The 18,136-nt window shown below is 46.9% G+C and overlaps 6 protein-coding genes across 6 annotated transcripts; 4 read left to right on the forward strand and 2 right to left on the reverse strand.

Moving 5' to 3' along the window:
* The first annotated feature begins 665 nt into the window (after positions 1–665).
* Positions 666–1,567, forward strand: BJ212DRAFT_161791 (uncharacterized protein). Its single transcript, XM_041342542.1, has 4 exons — positions 666–846; positions 903–1,114; positions 1,167–1,312; positions 1,373–1,567. Exons 1-4 carry the CDS (start codon positions 757–759, stop codon positions 1,381–1,383), a joined length of 459 nt encoding a protein of 152 aa, XP_041193713.1. The 5' UTR covers positions 666–756; the 3' UTR covers positions 1,384–1,567.
* Positions 1,568–1,642: 75 nt separating this feature from the next.
* On the reverse strand, positions 1,643–2,198 carry BJ212DRAFT_1270894 (Endoribonuclease L-PSP; the record flags this gene model as incomplete). Its single annotated transcript, XM_041330925.1, has 4 exons — positions 1,643–1,750; positions 1,808–1,939; positions 1,993–2,090; positions 2,144–2,198. The coding sequence occupies 4 exons, from the start codon at positions 2,196–2,198 to the stop codon at positions 1,643–1,645; spliced, it is 393 nt and encodes a 130-aa protein (XP_041193714.1).
* A 3,427-nt stretch (positions 2,199–5,625) lies between these two features.
* Positions 5,626–6,111, forward strand: BJ212DRAFT_1352286 (uncharacterized protein; the record flags this gene model as incomplete). The annotated part of the gene is made up of 2 exons (XM_041335554.1): positions 5,626–5,687; positions 5,718–6,111. The coding sequence occupies 2 exons, from the start codon at positions 5,626–5,628 to the stop codon at positions 6,028–6,030; spliced, it is 375 nt and encodes a 124-aa protein (XP_041193715.1). The 3' UTR covers positions 6,031–6,111.
* A 206-nt stretch (positions 6,112–6,317) lies between these two features.
* BJ212DRAFT_1352288 (ribosomal protein L37e-domain-containing protein) lies at positions 6,318–7,842 on the forward strand. Its single transcript, XM_041335555.1, has 6 exons — positions 6,318–6,626; positions 6,844–6,850; positions 6,937–6,952; positions 7,017–7,087; positions 7,206–7,344; positions 7,404–7,842. Exons 1-6 carry the CDS (start codon positions 6,624–6,626, stop codon positions 7,450–7,452), a joined length of 285 nt encoding a protein of 94 aa, XP_041193716.1. The 5' UTR covers positions 6,318–6,623; the 3' UTR covers positions 7,453–7,842.
* Positions 7,843–9,462, reverse strand: BJ212DRAFT_1352292 (P-loop containing nucleoside triphosphate hydrolase protein). The gene is made up of 3 exons (XM_041335556.1): positions 9,323–9,462; positions 9,150–9,263; positions 7,843–9,096 (listed from the first exon to the last, which is right to left on the reverse strand). The coding sequence occupies exons 1-3, from the start codon at positions 9,386–9,388 to the stop codon at positions 8,074–8,076; spliced, it is 1,203 nt and encodes a 400-aa protein (XP_041193717.1). The 5' UTR covers positions 9,389–9,462; the 3' UTR covers positions 7,843–8,073.
* Positions 9,463–15,634: 6,172 nt separating this feature from the next.
* Positions 15,635–17,343, forward strand: BJ212DRAFT_1299431 (uncharacterized protein; the record flags this gene model as incomplete). Its single annotated transcript, XM_041332865.1, has 4 exons — positions 15,635–16,352; positions 16,407–16,682; positions 16,940–17,186; positions 17,295–17,343. The coding sequence occupies 4 exons, from the start codon at positions 15,635–15,637 to the stop codon at positions 17,341–17,343; spliced, it is 1,290 nt and encodes a 429-aa protein (XP_041193718.1).
* Positions 17,344–18,136: the final 793 nt, after the last annotated feature.

Genomic DNA, 18,136 nt, shown 5'->3' on the forward strand with positions numbered 1-18,136 from the left:
ACTTCCACGACAGCTCTGTGAGCCGCTACGTGACTCGTGTCAACTAATACTTACCTTCAACTATATTGCCAAACGTGCTTGTTGTGATATCACGATGCGGACCTCGGACCAGGAACTGGTTCGACCAAAGTATCATGATTACGATTGGTGGGAACGCTGTGCAGATACAGTTTCAGCCTGGGCATTTGTCCGATCATTTCTCACCCCAGCCTCAGGCTTCTAAGGCGTGAAGATCATTGTCAGTGTCGAAGAATGTAGCCGTCCCCCCTGAGGGGTAGTAATAATATAATCTATACTCCTGGATGTCCTGACGACAGACGATGGTTGACGACATCTACTGATGAGCTAGTTAAAGTTTTACTGCGTTTTCCTAAGCAAAGCGGTGCTGCTTACTCAACTTTAGATGCAGCGCCACGATGGCAGTACTTACTGCTGTGTTGGTTACATTTCGTGAACATCGATTATGATTCGTCCAACTTTGATTGCGCGGGTGCGGTCAGTTGACGTGTCCAGATCGTTTATTCACAGCTCGCGTACAGATGACCGGGATCAATCGATCTTTCATCTAGGATAAAAGCGTAACGGACTAACATCCTCCGCACTCAAAACTTGTTCCTATTGTATTTCCTGTGCTATATTGACCTTTGAGCTGTGGCTCCCGAGTCCCACTCTCCTTGTTCTCTACTAGCTGGTCTTGTATCCCTCTCAGCTGCCTTGTCTTCTCTACCAATTATCTAACTCCATTTGTCAACCAACATGCATCAGTATTATCCGACTTCTCCTGCAGGATTAGGAGCATTTACTACACCTACGCGGCAGGGCTCATATGGAAGTAACTACAGTGCCGTAAGTGCGGTATTATGGTGTCATGTCTCCCATCGTCAATAATTCCCCACCCTTAGTACAGCGCATCGACCCCCAGTCCCCAATACAGCTCCTCGGTCCCAAATTCTGTACACACGCTCATTGCAGCAATGAAAAACCTTCAGTCCACGCTCACTCTATGGTCCACCTCAAGAGCATCCCCTGACGCAGTCAGCGACGCCTACATGCAATTTGGAGTCGGATTTAACGCCGTCGTATGGGCGTTCGAAGGATCAGGGGTTGACACTTCGTGCGTCTTTCCCCCCTTCTGTCATCAATAAGGCTATACCTGAGGCAAACAGAGATCTGCATCAAATTCCCGCGCGATTACGTGCTGTGCTTGAGACGTGTCTAGGCGAAGACCCTTCCCCTGCTGCACTGGAAATGTATCAACCACGAATCCGACAGCAGCTATACGAACTGCTGCAGGGCCTCAAAGCAAAGCAGGGTGCGTGGCGCAGTGCTGTGGCTGCGGGGATTTAGATTAACGTGCGTGCAGGCTATGCAGGGTGGCAATGATGATGAGAATAACGTCCAAATTATGTAGTCCATTCTCGATGATGATCTGCAATCTTGGTGGTAATTGTATCTTCTTTATATAAGTATTGATTGCGACCTTTGGTTTGGTTATTTTGCTGATTGCCAGCAGTTAATGTATTTCCTATATATTTAGTACAGAAGCGCAGAATTTACATAGTACTTTGCAATCGACTTGCAATGAATCACGCTGCTGTACATTGTACAACTTTCTCACATTCTTCGTGCTTTACTTGGGATATCAAGCGTCTGGAAGTTCTGCCACACACTCGATCTCAACGCTTGCGCCCAGCGGAAGAGAAGCTACACCGATACAAGTCCTCGCAGGCATCGCGTTTTCCTCGAAGAACTACGTGAAGAGGTCAATTGATCTAATTGAAAGATCTGTTGAGAAATAGAGACATACCCTCACGTACACACTGTTCATTTCAGAAAAATCTCTCGCCAAATTTGTAAGATAGACGTTCGCTTTCACAACGTGTTGTAGTCCCGATCCTGCAGCTTCGAGAACCTTGCGCATATTTTCAAGGGCAGCAATCTGTAACATTGTGTGACCAATTAGTTCACGGGAGATAACAAGTACGGCCTCACTGTTTGCCCCTGCACTCCACCCTCAACGATCATGAAATCGCTCGTACATCCAATGTTGCCCGAGACATATACAAATCCTTTAGATATGATGGCCTGAGCTGAACAAACTCATCGTCATCATCCATTCACTCCTGATAACGCGAAAACTCACAGAACGTAGTGAGGGGAGGGACGGCGTCAAGAGTGAACACAACCTCTTTGGTCATCGTAGGATACTATGTTGAGTTGGGGCCTAAGGATTTAATGGAGGAGATAAAAGGCATCCAGCTTTTGTAAGCCCAACTGGTGAAAAGGGTACCGAATAGGTTACTATCGGTGATCTGCTGACAGCTGCCAGAAGATCGGAGTTGTCAAGCTCCTTCGAGCTCGCGAAGTTCCTTACGGAAGATAGACCTTCGAGGCTGTGCAACGGTGTACCCGGGCTTGTTAACTTTCCGGCGCGGTCGAGTTCACCCTGCGACATCCATATGTGCATGTGCATGCTTGATATGTATATCGTATATCGTACAGCCAATATGTGCAGTGGAATGAACATGCAGGGGGTCTGAGAGCCTGAGACTTTAAAGGGACTATAGCTAGTATTAAGGGGAGTCGATAATGTAATTACCTGTAATTACATGCTCAATACATATATTTGGCACAGAGTGCACTGAACCCACAAGTCAAAAGCAGGAAGAATTCATATATAGATCAACAGTACTTTATAGGAACGACTATAACCCTCTATCAGCTGGCGCCAGGAAGTGAGAAATACAAGTACAACCGGAGCATGCTCGTCCCTACTAGACAAGCCAACCAGAAGGAAGGAAAGTCGTCCCGAGTATGCTATCTATAGTCCGAAGCACCTTCCCTTTCTTTTGGTAAGTTGCTGGCACTGGCCGATGTTTGTGTCGTGTTCGAGTATCATCGCACTGTTCACTAGTCTCTGGTAGCCGGAGCCTAGACGGAGGATGAAGACTGCCGTTCTGTTTTTATTATGAATGGAAGCTGTCGGCATTTCGTGGAGGCCATGAAGCAGGCCTGTATTAGCGCTCTTATCGCGTGTGGTGGATTAGGGGAGTAATTGCATTCGTCACGGTGCATTCCAGTGGCGTAGTGTAAAATTGGCTAAAATCAACGGGCCGATGTCATGATTGCAGAACGCCTTTGTGCCAAGGCTGAGCGCTGAAAGTCCGAATACAGAGTTTGGGAGGGTGGACTAAGGTGAACCTAGACTTGGATGCAGAGGATGTGGCCGTCAGTGGCTGTGACCATGGTCCAAACGCCATCCTTGTCCTTCACTACGTCGTGCTAGTGACGATGTTATAGACAAGGGCGGCATTTGTCAATCACCGTCGAGCACAAAGGCAGTCCTGAACGGTCATTACTAGAGCACGCAGCTGCGGACGCAGGATCTCGAGAGGTAGGAAGCATAACTGCGAGGTTTAGAACAGGTCACTTATTCGTTTTTGGCACCGCATGGCGCAGTTACGGTGGACACCATCAAGGCTGTAACCATGCGGAAAAAAGAAGTGACAGAAGGCGAAACTGTATCGCCAAAATGGTCAGACGCTGATCACGATACACCGGGGAAGGTGGATGCTTCTTATTAGTAGGACTCCATATTGACCTACCTGCAGTTACATCGGGCTGCCCCAACGCTTCAATCCTGCAAAATGTGGATCAAGGGAATTCTAGATCTGGCCGAAAGCCTATGTGCGAAACGCCGAAGCCGCAGAATGCTGAAATCAATTGCCCTCTCTAGAGACAACCCCACGAGGCTTATTGAATTCAGTTGTTCAGGGACACAATGAACGTACTATGGTGCAAAAAGGTCGATAATATGGCATCGCCTATAAGGTCTAGAAAACTGTTCCCGCAGAACAGGTATCACTGGACAAGCCCTCCATGACTCCAATCTGTACAATCAGAGATACAGTCAAGCGAAACTTTCGGCTGCATCCTGATCTACCGGATGATGTGGCAGTCCAACGAGCTAAATGCATCCCAGCTTCGTGAAACAGTATGATCTGATTATCAAGGGGAATCTTGCAACGTCAACGCGGCTGTCATGCATGTCATGGATTGGCAGGTCATCGGAGCTGTTCGGACAAATTTACCTCAGTACGATTGTTTGTCGGTGATTGCATGGCTGAGTCAGCGAGGTTGCGGCAGCACAAGACCATCCAATTACTTACTCGTTGTTGCTTTCTTTGGCTCATCCCATTCGCTTGAAGATACCTTTCCAAGAATTGGCAGCGATAACGGTTCCTCCTTAAGCTGCCCAGCCCATCCTCATCATACAGCCAACTTGCGCCGCCCTTTCGCGACCTTCGAAGTGCTGCAAGCAATCGGAGGGGGCAATCGCCAGTTGCCCTTCATTTGCTTGCCAGGATATCACACCTCGAGCGTAGAGGTCAAAGTGTTACCGGTTGAGCTTCTACTCGTCAAATCTGCATTACAGGTCCGAATAACAATTCTACGAGGTGGTGGCTGACACTGGCTGTCCATAGTGACTCCGATATCCAAGTGACTGTGACACTCCAGTTTTGTTAGCAAGTGGAACTATGCCAGCACAGCCTACGTATAGAAATCGAGGGTACTCATCTTTGCCTTTCCAAACGAGAAACTGCCCCACAAGGCATGTGCGAGCGTCTTTGAAGTCAGAACAAGCACCAATATGGCAATATCACATTCAAAGTTTGCACGTCAGCTACTAGCACGAATGTCTCGTTGACATCAAAAGCACGGGAATACGTCCGCAGCCTCGCTCGACATCATGAAGTATCTGGTGTGCCCATAGGTAGGTTTTCCGATGGATCGTGTATCGTCAGCAAGTTGTTTTCGCAAGGCTACCAATATCCATAAGATAGACATTGGGGCGCCACATTCCTACCCCGACTTTTCCGACTTGGTTCCGATGTTATAAGACGCGATTGTCTGTGATTCTCATCCAAGAAATTGCTCATCCACCTCGACATATGAATTCCATCCGTTCTCCTGTACTAGTCGTAAGTGACCTGCTTATGGTAGAAGATTGCAACTCGGTTGAATTTTTAGGTAGAAGCTGGGCCAGCAGGTCCGGTGGCAGCGTTGACGCTCCTCTAGAACAGTGTCCTAGTCCGCATCATCGATAAGGACCCCAACCTTCGCATCGAACAACGAGGTGCCGGAATAATTATTTGCCATACATCCACTTGTCATAGCAGCATTGGTCTCATTGAACATACGATCTAGCCACGCTCCCTAGAACTCTTCAACTTCTTGAATGTTCCAGAAGTCAAATCCGGGGAAAACTGCGCCCCATGGCCCGTTACTACAAGCCAGGGACATTCGAACTTCTGATGGAATTTTCGGTGGCCCCGCATATGGAACCTACGCCCACGATACTGTCGTACACAGAAATGTCGGTTTACCAAGTAGTCATGCTCAAATCCTAGGTGTGATTCTGGCATGCCACCTAGAAAAGTTCTCTTGTTCTCTCGAGATGGTCCAACGAAGCCCATTCATTTTTATGCTCGGTATTAACTACCAGTTCAGCAGCATCGTACTCAACGAATTTGTGACACCTGTTGAGGGAGACCTATCAACGCCTATGGGGTGCCCGACGAGGGCCATCTGGAAGTCGGGGACACGGCGCCTGAAGCATCCAATATGCTGCAAGTGGGGCGCGTAGAGTCTGACGTGAAGACGCTTTTTGGTCTGTACAGACCTTGGTATTGCACTGTGTTTGTGCTTGCTCCGAGTCATGCCGACGCTGCCCTAATTTTGGGCGCTCATGACAAAGGCATCGTGCGATTGGCAGTTGTTCTACCTTCATCCACACCTATGACGTCTGTTGCATTCCCTGCTGACTTCGTTCTTGTCGATCAGGATGGCTATACTTATTCGGCTTCCCTCTTGAACTCTGGCCAGACGAAGGTGTTTATGATACGGCCGGTCGGAGTGATTGGAGCGATCGTACATGGCATAGAAGACGTGAAGATATATTTCTTGATATTTTTTTGGATGAGTAGTGGTCTGTTCTTTTATATGACTTGTATTACCTTAAACCTCTGAACCCGTGAGGATGGGGTAGCACTGATGTAGGAAACGGAGCTCAGCATCTGAGTTGATGAGTTGTTGGAGGTGGAAAGTTCACGAATAATATGAAGGCAACAGCATCAGGCTTGGGATTAGAGCATAGTACTGTAACCGGTTGCTTGATCTTTTTTGATCTTTGACTAAGTTTGGAGTTACGAGTATAGATTCAGACGCTAGGGAAGCGAAGAACCTAGCTCAGCGAGTGCGGCGTGAAACAACAAACTACCATAGACGTGCAGTAGATGGTGTAGTAAATGAATTTGGTAGTATTGTGAGGTACAGTGACGACACCTAGTGTTAAGGCTGCGCATTTTTCTGATTAAGAAGGCTTTCTTGCTAGTTTGTACTGTGAATATGGTCAGAGGCCGTACATCATATCCTCCAATAATTGCGTGGGTGTTGCCACTGGCAGAAGAGCTCGTATATGCAGCGTAGGGGTTAAATTTCCACTTCGGGTCTGCTTTCACACGAAACATTGCTATTCCCACGATCTCAGCCTCCCCTACTGAATCAACCCCCGGCACGCCCACCGGTATCACTATTCTCCAAATCCTCAAGAAAACGTCAAGATGGTGAGTCTCGTGCCCATTCGACGTCCGATATGTCTTTGCACATGCGTGCAAGCTTCCTGGGTGAAAAAACGGGATGGATTTGGGCGGTTGATGGGTGGATGGAGATGATCTGTGTTGGATGACATAGTATTCAACGGGAGTGGTGGACGTTATTTTGCGTGTCTGGCCGGTAAACCCACTGTTTCATGTTCGCTGACACCTTTTTGATTCTCTACAGACGAAAGGTTCGTTTGGGTTCGATTCGATTGTTGGGGTTTAGATTTGACGGATGGCTTTTTCGATATTCTTGGATCTTCTTTTTGTTGATCAGGTACTTCGTCCTTTGGGTGCGTAGTGCTTTCCCTTCGATCTGGAGTATCTCTCTCATACGGTTGGATTTGAATCGTGCAGTAAGAGACACACCAAGTCCCACACGCTCTGCCGGCGCTGTGGCCGCCGTGCGTTCCACAGGCAACATAAGAGTGGGTTTCTACACCTCTTTGTTAGGCGGTGTCTGACCTCGCATTCGCTTGTCCCTGTCCTGCCACCATCCCCTCCATCTAAATCTACGCTGAACAACCCGTCATTGTCATAAACCAGCCTGTGCCCAGTGCGGCTACCCCGCAGCAAAGTTGCGCTCGTATGAGTGGGGCCAAAAAGCTAAGCGCAGAAAGACCACCGGTACTGGGCGCATGCGTACGCTCAAGGACGTATCGAGGAGATTCAAGAACGGATTCAGGTGCGTTCTATTCCTATGCTCACCCCAATAATCATCCTAATCGTATGGACTTTGTACAGAGAAAACACCGTCGCAAAGAAGCGTGTCAGGCCAACCGCGGAGGCATAAGCATGAGCGGAAACGCGATACCGCGCTTGCATGTTGTTTTACATACTTGAGAATTTTATCCTATGCCGCTCGCATCATTTTCTACGCACGCACAGAATACATGATTCATGCCATGCTTCCTCGTCGATCCTGAGTGAAGCGTTGAACGTCATTTTGATTTGTCTCGTCTTTCTGATTTTACGAACATCTTATACTCCGATCATGGGTATGAGCCTGGTTACTTGGTGTTTCGACCCATGTGTGTTTCTTGATTCGCATCTACGTTGACAGCAAGTATTTAGGACCAAGTAGCTTGAATGTCTAACTTCGCAGACAGGGTATATGCTGCTGCACCTGGTTCCCTGATGCTGACCGTCCTACCTCACGTTATTGATTTGCTGAGACATCCTACGCGCAACTACACATCAATAAAAATCTATTACAATCTGCCTAGCCCAAAGGAGTCCATAATAAATTCCTGATAAATTATGATATATAGTCCCCGTTCAAGCTGGTGGATATCGTCGGTCAACATATGCACGATGAACGAACATAAAAGACCGAAATAAAAAAAGGAAATACCGATAAATACTTTGCGCTCGTCGCCTGGTCGCATAACTATCGCCTACAGTGCGTCCACCACTATTGCCCACAACACGACCCCGGGGTCTTCCACTTCCTCCTCCCATCCTCCAACCCCAACCGAACCGTATCCCCATCACTCTCATCCCTCACATGAAACGTCCTCGCCTCCACAGCCTCTTCATATTCCCACTTCCTCACCACGCGCAAAGCGATATACTCAAATGCGTCGCTTACACCCGTTCCGGTCTTTGCGGATGTGAGGAAGAGCTTTGGGCCCGTGTCTGGTGGGTCTGGAAGGGCGGAGGGTAGGAAAAGGTCCGGATCTGCTTGGGGCGTGGTGGGACGTTGGCCCCGCGTGAATAGACTCGGTGTGATAGTAAGCGCAGACGAAGAAGTCGTCGTAGTCGTCGTCGTCGTAGTAGTAGTTGATGTACTAGACAAACTCGTCATTCTCCTCATTCGTGCTGGTGATCCCGGTTGGGACCCAGGAAGCGGAGAGGACCGTGCACTTGTATATATCTCAGAGAGGGAGGAAGAGGGGGTGTGGAAAGAGGTGACGCCTGAACGGAAAGTTCCGTATAGTGATGTGCTGGTGTGGAGTGTACTTGAACGGGAACGTGATTTTGAGAGTTTGTGGTGGTTTTGGATGTCTATTCGGGCGGAGGGGGCGAGGAGGGATGCTGGGTCGGTGTGTGACCCGAGCCCGAGTTGATGCTCAAGAATGACATCCTCGTCCTCCCCTGAAATAGGGTCTACCACGATCTCTCCTTCCACATGATGCTCTGCAACCTGTGGCTCAGGTTCCGAAAGAGGCACAAGCTCCTGCACGAATCTCTGCGCTTCCTCCACAGTGACACCCATCCCGGGCTGTAACAGATCCATTTTATTCCCAACGACCACACAACAAAAGTTATCAACTTCTTCATCGCTAACCGGTGCTCGATGCTTGAACTCCTCCCACCATTTCGTGAGCGCGTGCATAGTCTCAGGTGCGCTGACGTCAAACATGAGTAGGACGGCGTCTGCGCCGCGGAAGAATGCAGAGGAGAGCGAGGAAAAGCGTTCTTGGCCCGCGGTATCCTATCGTTGCGTGAGCGAGTGGAAGGTATGAAGAGAGCTCGAGGGAGACTTACCCATATCTGAAGAGAGATGACCTCGGTTGGTGTTTTTGGGTCAGGAAGGGATTTTGTTATGAAGTCTGCACCGATTGTTGCACGGTAGCCAGTGGAAAAACGACCCGATATATACTGCGGTAGATAAGTAGAATGAGAAAGCTCAAGCAAAGGTTGAAAGGTGGAATACTGACCTGACCACGGAGAGAAGTCTTGCCTACGCCAGAAGCGCCAATAACGACGAGCTTGATAGTCCGCATCGCTCTGCGTGTTCTACCCGTCGTTGAGCATTAATCATCTATAATTTAGTTCGGCGGCCAATTGCAGTTGCGCCATATGGTGCTCTCTAAGCTCTCCGGTCAATGTTCCCACTGCCAGCGCGAAAACCAAACAAGTCCAAATCCTTGACTAGTCAATGCCTATCTACCTTCGTCTATATATAAAGGGTTTTGCTGTGTATCGATACGGGTCCTTCACACTCCCTGCTCATTAAAATATTCCATCCTCCCAAGCCCGCTACCCCCACCACCAATCCCAGCACTTATATGGTCATTTTAGAAATAGGTTTCAAACTTGTGCAAAAACTTCTTTTTGTGGGCTGGTACATATCATAGTGGGCACATTTAGGAATGATATGAGCCAAGAATTAAAGAAATCGGCGGTTGGGTTGTGGAGATATGGTCGAAATACTGAACTTTTGGCCCCACCAACATATGTCACCATTATTGACCTCCAGATGGTCTGGGACCATCACCAATCGATTTCTACGCTTGAAAAACCCCAGGACTGTCCTTTACATTATCGGTATCAAGTTAAAATCATGTACAGCACAATATAGGAGGTAGGAGGGGGGAGGAGGACCTTGCATATCTCAAGAATGCGATTTTTTCTGGGAATTCTGGCTCAACCATCGTGTTCAGAGTGATCAAGAGCCCTCAGGAAAAATGCTGTTGGAGCACTGGCAAGTCATGGGAAGTCTGTAAAAATCGATCTTTGTGGGGGGTATGAGGCAAACTGACATATTTCAATCCAGACAGCCTTGGAATATTCCAGGACCATTCTCAATCGATTTCTGTGATATAATAACCATAGGTGCACCCTTTCACATGCTGGTATTTACATAGTATCAAGATATATGAGATGGTAGGGGGGAGGGGGACCTTGCATATCTCAAGATTGTGATTTTTTCTGGGAAATCTGGCTCGACCATCGTGTTCAGATGGCTCAAGAACCCCCAGGAAAAATACTCCTGGAGCACTGGCAAGTCATGGGAAGTCTGTAAAAATCGATCTTTGTGGGGGGTATGAGGCAAACTGACACATCGCAATTCACACAGGCACCAAAGGGTTATGGGTGTTTCACGATTATATAGCACTTTTCTATATGGGTCGTGGTTAAGAAGGGGTCGTTTCAAGACATTTCACAAATATAATCCTCCACTGGAACTGTTCCACTGGAGGGTCACAGAGTACCAGGGTATCGACAACAATGATCTCTACTGGAACTGTTCCACTGGAGGGTCACAGAGTACCAGGGTGTCGACAACAATGATCTCCACTGGAACCGTTCCACTGGAGGGTCACAGAGTACCAGAGTATCGACAACAATGATCTCCACTGGAACCGTTCCACTGGAGGGTCACAGAGTACCAGGGTGTCAACAACAATGATCTCCACTGGAACCGTTCCACTGGAGGGTCACAGAGTACCAGGGTGTCAACAACAATGATCTCCACTGGAACCGTTCCACTGGAGGGTCACAGAGTACCAGGGTGTCAACAACAATGATCTCCACTGGAACAGTTCCATCGGAGGCTCGACTCCATGACAAGACAAAGACATTATGTAAGCTAATACCTGATCAACTAATTGATGAAAACCAATGTCGTAGCCCTCGTCAAGGGGAGTCTATCCATAGTCTAATGACATCAATAGGATAAGATCCTAATGAATTATAAGCAAAATACTCGAAATCGAAGGGTTCAACAAAGCAACTCAACCGTGGGAACTACTCCGATAAAAATGCAAAAATCAAGCAAAATCAAGCAAAGTCTGAACGAGGATTCGACCCGGGCCATAAGGATAAGGATAAGGAATACGATAGTCAAGACTACGATAGCAAAAAATCAAGAAAACAAGCAAAAGACAAGGATAAGGATCACGACGGTCAAGACTACGATACGATAAGCAAGTCAAGGATAAGAAACGCGATAGTCAAGACTACGATACGATAAGCAAGTCAAGGATAAGAAACACGATACCATAGTCAAGACAAGGATAAGAAACGCGATAGACTACGATACGATAACTTACGATAACAATACGATAGTCAAGGATAAGGATAGGATAAGCAGGGCAATCATATGTTAGACCGTCCCCACCCACCCTACCCGTTAGCTCTCTCGTCGTCTCGTATAAAAACATATTCTCTCGGTGTCTCGCTTCTCGGTTAGATAGCTTAGCAACACACTACAATACACCACAATACAATACCCAGCAAGACAAGCAATACAACAGCAATAACTCAGGCAAAATCAACCAACACAATACCAAAAAAATAGCAGAAATCACCCAAAATGAACCCAAGTCTGAACAACATTTTCGCCTAAGCCTGCCCCTCACATCAACCAAAATCAAGCCATGCAATACCAAAAAAATACCAAAATGAACCCAAAACCAAGCCCAGTCCTGACAAGGTTTTCGCCTAAACCTACCCCTCACATCAACCAAAATCAACCAACACAATACAAACAAAAATACCAAAAATCAACTAAAGTCAAGCCCAGTCCTGACAAGGTTTTCGCCTAAACCTACACCTCAGATCAAGCAAAAATCAACCAAAGTCAAGCCCAGTCCAAACAAGATTTTCACCTCACCCTATGCCTCAAGATCAAGCAAAATCAACCAACACAACGCCAAAAATCAACCAAAGTCAAGCCCAGTCCTGACGAGGTTTTCGCCTCACCCTACGCTTCAGATCAAGCAAAATCAAGCAACCCAATACCAAAAAAATACCAAAAATCAAGCAAAGTCAAGCCCAGCCCTGACAAGGTTTTCGCCTTCGCTTACGCTTCAGATCAAGCAACACAATAGCAAGAAAATATCAAAAATCAAGCAAAAATCAAGCAAAGTCAAGCAAAGTCTGAACAAGGTTTTCGCCTCAGCCTACGCATCAGATCAAGCAGCACAATAGCACAAAAATAGCGAAAATCAAGCAAAGTCAACCCAAGTCCGAACAAGGTTTTCGCCTCACCCCACCCCTCAAATCAAGCAAAGTCAAGCAAAGTTGAAACAAGGATGAGGATGAGCAACACGATAGTCAAGACTACGATAGCAAAAGACAAGGACAAGGATAAGAAACGCCACACCACACGCTACGACAACCAAGTCAAGTCAAGGATAACAAACACAATAGACCACCACACAATAACAACGCAAGACGACACAATACAATACAATCGCATACAATAACAATACAATAGTCAAGGATAAGGACAACAGGGCTCACCATACGTCAACATTCTTAAATCCCCCCCACCCCCCCGCCCGTTAGCTTTCTCGTCGTCTCGGATAAAAACGTATTCTCTCGGTGTCTCGGTTAGAGTTACCATACAACAGCCAGACAAGCAAGGCAATAGACTACGATAGTCAACACAAGCATAAGGAATACGATACAAAACCGCAATAGATCACAAAACACCCCAATAGTCAACCCAAGGACAACAAATACGGCACAATACCAAGACAACACAATACCCGCAAAATGGCCAAAATAAACCAACCCCAGAGCCATAAAATACCAAAAATAAAGCAAAATCAAGCCCAGTCCAAACAAGGTTTTCGCCTTCCCCTACACGTCAGATCAAGGAACACAATAGCAAAAAAGCATCGAAAATCAAGCAAAGTCAAGCCCAGTCCAAACCAGGTTTTCGCCTTTCCCTATCTATTGGAGTCAAGCATCTATGGTCCCATAGATGTTCCTCGAGGGAACACCTTAATTTGGTTAGTAAAGGGAACAGAGGAACACGAAGACCAATATTCTGTGGGAAAAGAGGGAACACCATGTCTTTATTTGGTTAGGCAAGGCACGAGGGAACACAGGGTTAGTGGGAACAGAGGAACATTATGTGTCATACTGTGTGGGAAAGAGGGAACACGGGAACATTATGTGTCACAATCTGTGGGAAAGTGGGAACACAGGAACATTGTCTGTGAGAAAGAGGGAACACATTCTTTATTTGGTTATGAAAGGCACGTGGGAACAGAGGAACATCATCTGTGAGAAAGAGGGAACACAGAAACGCTGTCTGTGGGAAAGTGGGAACAGAGGAACATCATCTGTGAGAAAGAGGGAACACATGGTCAGAGTCAACAGGGGGACATCATGTCTCATAATTTGTGGCAGGGGGGGAACACATTCTTTCTGTGGCCCTTAATTCACTGACCTTATTTACTCACCCCAGATTTTTCCTCCCTCATCTCTCTTGGCTCTATTCTCCCCATCTGACTCCATCCCCAGCCCTCAATAAGCTAGTATTTTATGTATATATTTCTATCAAAACATGATCTAATGATATTTTCACCCAGAACATAATGTTCCTGAGGCCCTGCAGGAAGTGTGCTGATACAGCATGAAAGAAGGAGGTGCTCACCACACCCACGAACACATTCTGTAAATTGTATAATTTGTCTGATAGACTGACCAACCTACTACTGCAGGCAGAAGTTGGCAAATGTCAATGCAAATCTTATTTGTACTGCAAGCAAATGATCAGGAAGGGCAGGGGGCATACCATCAGCAAGGCGTGAAAAAGGCTATTAACTGTATGCTTCATAGATCACTATCTATAGACTGTCATCCGCAATGAAGGATGTTTGGCACCCAAACATGATAGAACCACACTTTAATTGCCGAGTGTCCTAGTCCAATGCATTACAAACAGGATAACAAGCATTGTTAATATAACATGGCCATGTGGTGAGTATCAGACTTAATACATCATCCTTACAGGATCTTGCGCTAGTACTTCCCTTTGGTGTGTTCCATTACAGCGACCCCCACCATGTCAAGTCTGATCCGCCCTCTGTACTCTATACGATGACAGGTTCTCCCCAACATCTTTGCAGCCTCCATATTAATGTAAACCTCCACACTTACCTATGGTGCATGATAGCCCACTTGCCATGCCATGTCAAACCTCATCTATGCCGCATCACTGCCTCGTCAAGTGCCGCGACAAATCCCACCTGCACCTCAACAATTTTAGCTGTAAGTGCAACTTGGGTATTGCTTCACTACACACCAGCTACTGTAATTTTTTTTCTCATTTCTGCTTGCCTGTGCATGGCTCAGTCATATTTTATATTGTTATCCTGTCAGATTCATTTACAGCAGTAATGAAAAGAAACTACTTTCCCCATCTCTCTTTCTTCACTCCTGTGTGAAAACAATGTGCAAACATCGCAACAATTTCACACCATAGACAGTGCTGTGTACAGTTGACTGTGTGTGAATGCATCTGTATGAAAGTCGAGCATAGTGTGTTGGAGAGTCAGTCCACGGCGGCCATTGATCATTGTTGCATGTGCAGGCCATTATGGAAATTGTTTATGGTTGACGGTCCAATTGGAACACTCACGCTCAGCGAAACCCGACAATTTAGAGGTTGATCCGTGAAGATATGCGTTAGAGTACAAATTGAGGTGGATACAAATCTAAGAAATTCGGGACGGCAAAACTCAGATTTTGTGCAAGACGCAAAGAACCTTTGGAAAGGTGAAAAAAATGCAAGTATATCAGACTTTGATCGCCTAGTTTGCAAACTTTGCACGTATTGCATGCATTGCATGTTTATGTGTGTGATTTTCGCGTGCAAGTCCATAGTTGTGCTCTACAGATAATGTTTATTCCCAGTTAGTGCAGTTGAACCACGTGCATCTTCTCATCCGCCCACCATGTCATTTGACCCCGCTGCGACCCCCGCTCGATACAAACATTCGCTTGTCTTTCTAGTACAATATGACAACCACGAGCCTGGAGCAGCGAGTAGCCTTCGATTTGCTCACTGAGTCTCACCATGACTGTCGGTCTCTGTTGGTATTGTCTTCGAGAAGAGGAACTCGGACCTTGAGAATGCCGCGATCTTTGCCAATAACACATGTCAGATGTCAGCAAAGGTAGTCCTCATTGATATATGAAGTCTGTTTGTACAGCAAATCATTCAAAGGTGCTATGTGTGTAAGAAGGCGAGTTGTCAGCTATAAATTGCAACATCGTGACATTTCCTGCTGGCAGATTTGAGACATTACATCAGTCATACATAGCTCTATTGCCATGAAAACATATCAGCAAGAATAATGTGATTTGACTGTTATTGTGCAACGATGCAAGCGACCGTGGAATACTGTACTTTCAGATCGGCCATTGGCGGCGGAGTTAGTAAATGTTGCTATGTCATCTTTGTGATTCATCATCACGCTTGCCCTTGTCCTGCTGATACTCACTGAATGCCTCGCATCAAGAAAATAGGTCGCCAGCGACACGGGGGCACGGTGCTTCAACCTCACTTCAAACCCGTTCACAAACAATATCGTGCGATGACTGCAGCAAAATCTGCAGCAAAGCATGCTGCCATCAGTGGGGCACTTCCTCAACCCATCCGTGATTTCCGCATCCCTGTCACCAAGGCCGAACTCTCTATGGACCAATGGGATGCGCGTGCACCCCACAGAATTCATTACGGTGTTCCGGAACTGATAAGCTATGGTGCAGGGGATGCCGGTCAACTTGAGTTTTTGCGGGTTCCTGCTATGAAGGACCAGCGGATTCTCGGCTATGTGCTCCTCCCCGCCAGATATCGGTCGTCCTGGGTGTATCTTTGCTACTGTGTAGAGTACTGGCTCGCAGTGTGGAAATGTTGGGATGGTGAGTCAAAGAAGCATCAAAAGCAGAAGAAAACAAAGGCGCAACAAGAGAGGGCAGTCCTGATTGACACCTCTCGCAAGAACGCTGGTGCACGTTTCCTTCAAGCCATGGTTGCCAGAAGAATTGTGTTGGAGGAGTGCGTGGCGAACGGCGTGAATGATGAGCGGATTAAATCACTCGACGAGTTCCTCATTCGCGATCACCGAGATTGGCTATTCGTGGAGTTCGACGAGTTGCCTGACGATGCGGACATATATTTAGAGGCCGATCCATTGCACCCAGAAAACAAAAAGATATTCGGTACGCGTACCTGATGCGGACGCGTGCATCTGCGCTAACTTGCGATGGCCTCAGAAACGGGCTGGGGCGTAAATGTGAACGACATCTCAATGATGCTTGGCCAGGCAGATGATGCATGGATGTCCAAGGGACTTGACCTCTCAGTAATGTTCAAGAAAGAGATGGATGCAGCTCTCAAGAGGCTCAGAGACGGAGGGGAGGAGGTCCACATCACACACGATGAAAATGCAGAATTGCCAGACAGGTGGCATGAGTCCCATGAGCCACCAATACAATTCATTAGCAAAAGAAAGGACCAGCTCCTTCGCGCGGTGAGGAGTGGATGGACTTGTGCGTCTGCCCCACTAACATGATATTTGAGTACAGGAAAGAAATACATGAATGCAGCCCTCCATTTTTAGCTGAGCTAGAACACGAAAACAACACTTGCGACACTCACAGTACCAGATCTTCCCACCCTCCTGTCACTCTGCGTTTTTTGTGCCATCAGTACTCTGGCCTTAAACAACGGTCATACAACTCATACAACAGGAGACAACGTCTCTGTCGGCATTTATGTCACATGCTTTTTAATTACTGTACTCTAGCCATGTCTTATGTGTCACCCGCAACCAACCAATGTCATGATTCGGTCAACCCCTCTGCAGGAGAGAATGGAGCAATGATGCAGATGAATGTCAATGACTCTTCTGAGAGCATCACCACCCTTGCCAGTGAGGTTTCTGTAAGACAGGGCATACATTGGTGGCAAACATTTTTAAACTTGGGAAGGGCCAAAACCTTGCTTGCCCTTGGCATTTGCTCCCTGCATGGAGGACATACAGAAAATGGACGGTATGTGTTAAGTCTGCTCAGACTCTGCGCCAGAGTCCGAGAAACATATCTGAGGGCGTCTGGTCAGAAAGTTCCAGGCTATCTGTTATTGCATTAATGTAATAACAGTAACCCGGAACTTTCTGACCAGAACTCCACAGTGCACATTGTTTTCTAACCCGCATAATGACTGTATGCCCTTCTGAATGAATCCACCAACAACCACCCCTATTTCTCCTGTTCTACATCGTACCGGCTATCAACTTCCTCCTGCTCCCAAGTACCTCATCACCGCCTATTGATAACCCTAATAATAAGAACTTGTCAGCCACAAGCATAGAACTGATCATGATCTGGTGTGCCCCTCGAGAGGCAAAATAGGGTGGCTCAGCAGTTGACGGCCTCAGTTTGTGCCGTCTTTGCCTCTGCAGTGCTCCCTGCAAGACATGGTTCTCTGTAGTCCACCTGCTGGTACCTTAAGGAGCAAATGGTTTAGTACTGAGAAGCCCTTGAGAATAGGCCATAATCCGTTTAGCAAGCAAGGTTCGACTCTCTTTTATCAGAAACCAACGATGAACATGTCTTAGTGGAAAAGGAAAGATACCGTCGCCATCTGCTTTACAATTCGCACAAGGACACAGTTCCTTGGGCAGTCCCTCCCTAACGTTGCCAAATGCTGACACCCATCATGCTCCAAGGCATGACGATGATGTGCCAAGTCTCATGAGAGGCCACCTATGATAACCAATGTTATGAGTTTCATCAGCTCGCTTGCGGAATTGAATGGTTCTATATGTGGGGTGTGCATGTATGTATTTCCGTGATGTCTGAGTCCGATCCTAGTTTTTTTTTGCTTTCAGAGACATAAAGCAATGAAAATACATAACATTGCACAAGCATCTAAGGACTTTTATGCAAATCATTGCTACCAATACATGGTCATACACGTAACTCATATGATAGAGCAAAAA

Source organism: Suillus subaureus, assembly GCF_016647635.1.
Source record: "Suillus subaureus strain MN1 chromosome Unknown BJ212scaffold_14, whole genome shotgun sequence".
Lineage (NCBI taxonomy): Eukaryota > Fungi > Basidiomycota > Agaricomycetes > Boletales > Suillaceae > Suillus > Suillus subaureus.

What these genes read in the sequence shown, in the direction of transcription:
- BJ212DRAFT_1352288 (XM_041335555.1), top strand. An exon ending in GTTCCACAGGCAACATAAGA is followed by an intron (nt 7,088 to 7,205) that starts GTGGGTTTCTAC and finishes GTCATAAACCAG; the next exon opens with CCTGTGCCCAGTGCGGCTAC. An exon ending in AGATTCAAGAACGGATTCAG is followed by an intron (nt 7,345 to 7,403) that starts GTGCGTTCTATT and finishes GACTTTGTACAG; the next exon opens with AGAAAACACCGTCGCAAAGA.
- BJ212DRAFT_161791 (XM_041342542.1), top strand. Translation starts at nt 757, where the DNA reads ATGCATCAGTATTATCCGACTTCTCCTGCAGGATTAGGAGCATTTACT. An exon ending in ATGGAAGTAACTACAGTGCC is followed by an intron (nt 847 to 902) that starts GTAAGTGCGGTA and finishes CCCCACCCTTAG; the next exon opens with TACAGCGCATCGACCCCCAG. An exon ending in GGATCAGGGGTTGACACTTC is followed by an intron (nt 1,115 to 1,166) that starts GTGCGTCTTTCC and finishes TGAGGCAAACAG; the next exon opens with AGATCTGCATCAAATTCCCG.
- BJ212DRAFT_1352292 (XM_041335556.1), bottom strand. Translation starts at nt 9,388, where the DNA reads ATGCGGACTATCAAGCTCGTCGTTATTGGCGCTTCTGGCGTAGGCAAG. An exon ending in AGACTTCTCTCCGTGGTCAG is followed by an intron (nt 9,264 to 9,322) that starts GTCAGTATTCCA and finishes TATCTACCGCAG; the next exon opens with TATATATCGGGTCGTTTTTC. An exon ending in TCATCTCTCTTCAGATATGG is followed by an intron (nt 9,097 to 9,149) that starts GTAAGTCTCCCT and finishes ACGCAACGATAG; the next exon opens with GATACCGCGGGCCAAGAACG.